Source organism: Aythya ferina (assembly GCF_964211825.1).
Source record: "Aythya ferina genome assembly, chromosome: 29".
In the NCBI taxonomy this organism is placed as follows: Eukaryota; Metazoa; Chordata; class Aves; order Anseriformes; family Anatidae; genus Aythya; species Aythya ferina.
Window position 1 is genome coordinate 1,688,879 of NC_140326.1, and position 6,000 is coordinate 1,694,878.

The 6,000-nt window shown below is 65.6% G+C and overlaps 1 protein-coding gene across 1 annotated transcript; it reads left to right on the forward strand.

Moving 5' to 3' along the window:
• The first annotated feature begins 2,872 nt into the window (after positions 1 to 2,872).
• Positions 2,873 to 5,603, forward strand: LOC311425208 (cellular retinoic acid-binding protein 2). Its single transcript, XM_084500812.1, has 4 exons — positions 2,873 to 2,970; positions 4,843 to 5,021; positions 5,294 to 5,410; positions 5,515 to 5,603. The coding sequence occupies exons 1-4, from the start codon at positions 2,901 to 2,903 to the stop codon at positions 5,563 to 5,565; spliced, it is 417 nt and encodes a 138-aa protein (XP_084356938.1). The 5' UTR covers positions 2,873 to 2,900; the 3' UTR covers positions 5,566 to 5,603.
• Positions 5,604 to 6,000: the final 397 nt, after the last annotated feature.

The window sequence follows — 6,000 nt, forward strand, 5'->3', positions numbered from 1 at the left end:
GTCTTTGTGTCTGGGCCGGGTTTGGAAGCAATTAGGGCTGGAAACGAGCTCAAAGGCCGGGAAATGAGAACCAGGAGGCCCCAGCCTATGGGGTTGGGGGGGGGGGCACGGGGGGAGCCCCCCCGGCCAGGGGAGATTTTTGGGGTCATGGAGAGGGGGGGGGACATTTGGGGGGGGGGACGGGGACGGTCCCATGGGTGCTGAGCAGGGACAGGCCCCACACGGCCCCACTGGGGGGGCTCCAGGCCCAAACCCCGTGGGGGCCGTGTGGGGTCGGGGGGGGGGGCCCAAAAAGGGTCAGGGCCTTCACTTCAGGAGTGGGGGGGTCCTGGGGGGGTCCTGGGGGGGGGGGGGAACGCTCAGGATTTTTGCTCTTTGTGGGGATTTTGGCGATTCCTGCCAGATGTGGGGGTTCCGCCCCACACGGCCCCGGCCTGTGGGGATGGGGTTTGGGGGTCCAGAAATGGGGTTTTTGCCCCCCCACAACGGACCCCCCCCCCCCCTCACACGCCCCCCCCCCCCTCTGCACGGCCCCGCAGCCGGTTCTCCTGGAAATGTGGCATTTTTCTCTCTTTTCCCCCAAAGACAAGGGGGAATTTCAGCGTTACTCATGCCTCCGGGGCGGGGGGGGGGGGGGGGGGCGCGGCTCCTATTACAGCTCCCCCCCCAAATCCCCCCCAGACCCCAAAACGGGGGGCTCAGTAGGGTTTTTATAACCCCCCCCCCAGCACCCCAAATTTCCCAACCCCGGGGGCTCGGAGGCAGTGGCAGGGCCGTGGCCGCGGGTTTGCCCCCCCCCCGCCTCTCAAAATCCCCCATTTCCACCCCAAAACGGCGCAGCCATCCGGCGCCTTCCATTGTGGGGCCACCTCATGGGGTCGGTTCGGGCTGTGGTGCACAGGGACGGGGCCACGGCCCCATTTACCCCACACGGCCCCATTTACCCCCACAGACCGATTCACCCCAAATAGCCCCATTTACCCCACAGCCTGAATCACCCCAAATAGCCCAATTCACCCAAATAGTCCGATTTACCCCCCACACCCCCATTTACCCCACACACCCTGATTTACCCCACACAGCCTCATTCACCCCAAAGAACCCAATTTGCCCCACGAAATCCAATTTACCCCACACACCCCAATCTACCCCACAGCTTGATTTACCCCACACATCCTGATTTACCCCACACAGCCCGATTTGCCCCACAAGGCCCAATTTACCCACACACCTCAATTTACCCCACACAGCCCCATTTACCCCACACAGTCCGATTTACCCCACAACTTGATTTACCCCATACACCCCGATTTACCCCACACAGCCGAATTCACCCCAAATAGTCCGATTCACCCCACACACCCTAATTTACCCCACAGCCTTCTTCACCCCAAATACCCCAATTTGCCCCACACAGCCCCACTCACCCCACACACCCCGATTTACCCCACACCCCCCAATTTACCCCACCCCACCCTTTATTCCTGATCTCACCGGGGAAAAAAGAACCCCCCCAAAAAGGCCCCGTCCCCCTCAAACCGTGCCCGACCCCTCGGGGCCCTAATCCCGTAATCCCGCAGTTAATCCCGCACCTCCCCCCCGGCCCCAAACCAATGCAAACTTCCCGCAGTGGGATGGGGGTTCCTGGGGGGGGGGGAGCACGGCCGGGACCCCCCCACGGGGCCGGGATTCATCCCCGGGGGTGTTTGGGGGATGCGGGAAGGTTTTGGGGTGCTGGGAGGTTTGGGGGGTGCGGGCAGTGGGGGGGGGGTGGGGGCAGATTAGGGGGAGGGGGCAGATTGGGGGGGGTGGGGGCAGATTGGGGGGGATGGGGGTAGATTAGGGGGATGGGGGCAGATTAGGGGGGTGGGGGCAGATTGGGGGGGATGGGGGCAGATTGGGGGGACACGAGGAGATTGGGGGGGCAGATTAGGGGGATGGGGGCAGAATGGGGGGGTGTGAGAGCAGTTTGGGGGGAACGCAGGAAATTTGGGGGAGATTAGCGGGGTTTCAGGTACGGGGGGGATGTGGGCAGCTGGGGGGGGTGAAAGCTTTGGGGGGTCGGGGCAGTTTGGGGGAGACGGGGGCAGTTTATGGGGGAATGGGGATAGTTTTGGGGTGATGGGGGCAGTTGGGGGGGCGGGGACAATTTGGGGGGGTGGGGGCCGTTTCGGGGTGATGGGGGCAGTTTGGGGGGCACGGGGGCAGTTTGGGGGGGATTGGGGAAATTTGGGGAGATGGGGGCTGTTTGGGGAGGTGGGGGCAGTTTAGGGGGGGTGGGGGCAATATGGGAAGGATGGGGGCAGTTTGGGGGGGGTGGGAGCAGTTTGGGGGGGCGAGGACAATTTGGGGGGGGTGAGGGCAGTTTGGGGGGGGCTGTGGCAAAATTGGGGAGACGGTGGCAGTTCGGAGGGGGGGTGGGAACAATTTTTTGGGGGGGTGGGGGCACTTTAGGGTAGACGGGGGCAATTCGGGCAGATGCACTCCCCCCGGGGGGGGGGGGTTGGTTGGTGGCTCGGGGGGGGGGGACGTCTCCCCCCGGGTGCTTGGGGGGGGGGGGGGGGTCGCAGGTGAACTCGGGGCCCCCCCCCCTCTTTGGGCAGCGGGGCCGGGAGCGGGGGCGGGGGCGGAGCGGGCGGCCCCCCCCCCCCCTCCCTTCCCAGCCCCCTCCCCTCCCAGCCCCCCCCCCCCCTCTCCCGGCCCCCTCCCGGCCATAAAACGGCGGCGCGGGGCCGGCCCCGGGAGCGCGGAGCGGAGCAGCCGGTGCCGGGTCCCCCCCCCCCAACCCTTTTGTCCCCCCCCCTCCACCTCCTCCTTTTTGTGTCCCCCCCCCCCACCCTCGCCGCCACCTGCTGCCCCCCTCCCTCTATTTTCCCGGTGTCCCCCCCCCCCCCGCCGCGATGCCCAATTTCTCCGGGAACTGGAAGATGAAAAGCTCCGAAAACTTCGAGGAGCTGCTGAAGGCGCTGGGTGAGTGCCCCCCCCGTACCCCCCCCCCAAAAAAAAAATCACCCCCACCCCTCCCCACACCCCCCTTTCAGACCCTCAGCTCCCCCCCCCCACCTTTTTTTCCCCCAGGACCCCCGACCCCCCCCCCCCGGTCTGACCGAGGCTGGGGGCTTTGTGGGGGGGGGTCCTGCCCCCATGACCCCCCCCCCCCCCCGACCCCCCCCAGCCCCTTCCTGCCTCATCTCCCCCCCCCCCCCCCCGCAGTGGCCACCCCCCCAAAAAACCCACCTGGGGACCCCTCTGCGAGCCCCCCCCTTTACACCGAGCCCCCCCCCCGGCACCAACACCCCAAAAACACCCGGGGGGGGGGGGCGATGTGACACCCCCAACCCCCCCCCACACCGAGCCCCCCCCCAGGGCTCCTTTTCCCCCCCCCCTGCGCCGCGAGCCCTCAATTTGGGGGCACCGAGGGGGTCCCCAAGGTTTGCGCAGGGTCTGAGCCCCCCCCATGTGCCCCCCCCGTGCCCCCCCCGGGCTCTCCCCTCTCTCTGACCCCCCCCCGCCCCCCCCCCCAGCCAAATATTTTCCAGGTTAGGGGATCCGGAACGAATTCTTGGGCGTAATTAGCACTTTCTTGGGTTTCACTCCCCCCCCCCTCTTTTTCCCCCCCCCCCAGTCCCGGTGAGGCTCTTTGGGGCGGGGGGGGGGCCAAAACCCCAGCAGGAAAATTCAATCTGCCAGCCCCCAACTCATCCTTTCCCCCCCCCCCTTTTTTTTTTTTTCCTGGGGGGGTCCTGCCCTCCCCCCACCCCCATTTCCACCTTTTTTTTTGGGGTGCGCCCCCCCCCCTTTTAATTTTGGGGTATTTTGGGTCATTTTCTCCCTGTGTGCCCCCCCCCCCCAGGGGAAGGTTCAGTCGCGGTGTGAAGCTCAGCATCACCGGGGGGGGGGGGGGGGCACAGCCAGGAGCAGCCCCCCCCAGGGATGTTTTGCCCCCCCCCCCGCTGTGGGGCTGGGACTGACCGTGCCCCCCCCCAAATCCACAGGGACCCCCTTTTGGGGGGGGGGAGTTTTTTTTTTTTTTTTTTTTTGGGGGGGTCCTGACCAGGCGCCTTTGTCCCTGGGGGGTCGCGCCGCAGAACAATGCCCCCAAAAAACCGCCCCCCCCCCCGGAAAGGGGCCCCCTTGGTGCCGGGGGGGGGGGGTCAGGGCAGTGATGGATGAGCCCCTCGGGGAGCGAGGACAAAGCCCCAGCTGCCTGCTTTTATTTTGGGGGGGGGCTGGGGGTGCAACAAAGGGCGCTGGACCCCCCCTTCCAGCCTAAAAGATTTTTTTTTTGGGGGGGGGGGCACCCCCACCTGGGGCAGGAGCCATGTCCCCAATGTCACCCCCGCATCCTGCGCCCCCCCCCAGCAGGTAACGAGGGCCAGATGTGTCGCGGGGGGGGGTTCATAAATCCCCCCCCCCCCCCCAAAAAAAATAATAAAACATTGCCCTGAGCTGGCCCAGCACCAAGCAGGGGGGGCCACAGCCACGCGCCCCCCCCTCGCCACGTGCTCCAACCCACGGGGGGCTCCTGGCACCGAGCCCCGACCGCCGGGGGGGGGCTGTGTGACCCTCGTGCCCCCCCCCCATCTGCAACCAATTGAGCCGGAGCCATCTGGGAATGGGGGGGGGGGGCTTTAAAATGAGGCTTTGAGGGGGGGGCACCGCGGGGGGGGGGGTCACTTAACCTCCCCTGCGCGGGTCACGGAGAGGGGATGGAGAGGTCGGGGGCCCCCGGGGCTGCGAGGGGAATGGTTTTTTTTTGTTGTTTTTTTGTCGTTTTTTTTGCTTTTTTTTTTGAGGGGGGGCTATTTTTTGAGCCCCCCCCCACCCCTCCCTGGCTGATAGGGGTCAATGTGATGCTGCGGAAGATCGCGGTGGCGGCGGCCTCGAAGCCGGCGGTGGAGATCCGCCAGGACGGGGAGAGCTTCTTCATCCGCACCTCCACCCCCGTGCGCACCACCGAGATCAGCTTCAGGGTGGGCGAGGACTTCGAGGAGCAGACGGTGGACGGCCGGCCCTGCAAGGTGCTGGGGGGGGGGCACATCCCCAACCCTAAATTTTACCCCCCCCCACCCCCAAAAAATAAAGCCCCCTTGGGGAGCTGCGCCCGGGTCACCGGTGTCCCCGCGTGGCCAGGGCGCAGCGGATGCTCGGGTGCCCCCTCTCCATTTTTTTGTGCCCCTCCCCAATTTTTGGGCCCCCTCCTTAATTTTTGGGCCCCTCCCCATTATTTGGGACCCCCCTCATTATTTTGGGCCCCCCCTTGATTTTTTTGGGCCCCCCCCTGTCCCTGCAGAGCCTGGCCAAGTGGGAGGGCGAGGCCAAGCTGGTGTGCGAGCAGCGGCTGCTGAAGGGCGACGGCCCCAAAACCGCCTGGTCCCGGGAGCTGACCAACGACGGGGAGCTCATCCTGGTGAGGGGGGGGGCATTTTGGGGCTGGGGGGGGGCATTTTAAAACTTTGGGGTGGGGGGGGCACGATGGGTTTGGGACCGACACCCCCTCTTTATTTTTTACAGACCATGACCGCCGACGACGTCGTCTGCACCAGGGTCTATGTCCGGGAGTGACCCCCCCCCCAAAAAAAAGCCTCTTCCCCCCCCCCCCCGCCCTGCCCACAGCCCTGTGCCCCCCCCCCAGGTCCTCTCCACCCCCCCGTGCCCCCCCCCCTTACAGCTTTTTTTGGGGGGGGTCACTGGAGCAGCCAGGCAGGGGGGAGCGCCCCAAACTTGTCGTTTTTTCAACCCAATTTTGGTTCAGTTCATTTTTTTCACTCTGCCCCCCCCCCCCCACCTCCATGTGCCCCCCCCCGGTATTTATTTGTGAATATTTTATTGCAAAAAAAAAAACCACCAAAACGCTCCCCCCCACCCCCCACCGGTGCTCCCCCCACCCCTCCAGCTCCCCCTACCCCCCCGGGACCCCCTCCTCCGCCCCCCCCCTTTCTCCCCTTATTTTTTTTAAATAAAATCCGTCCCCCCCACCCCCCCTTTTTACTTTTTGCC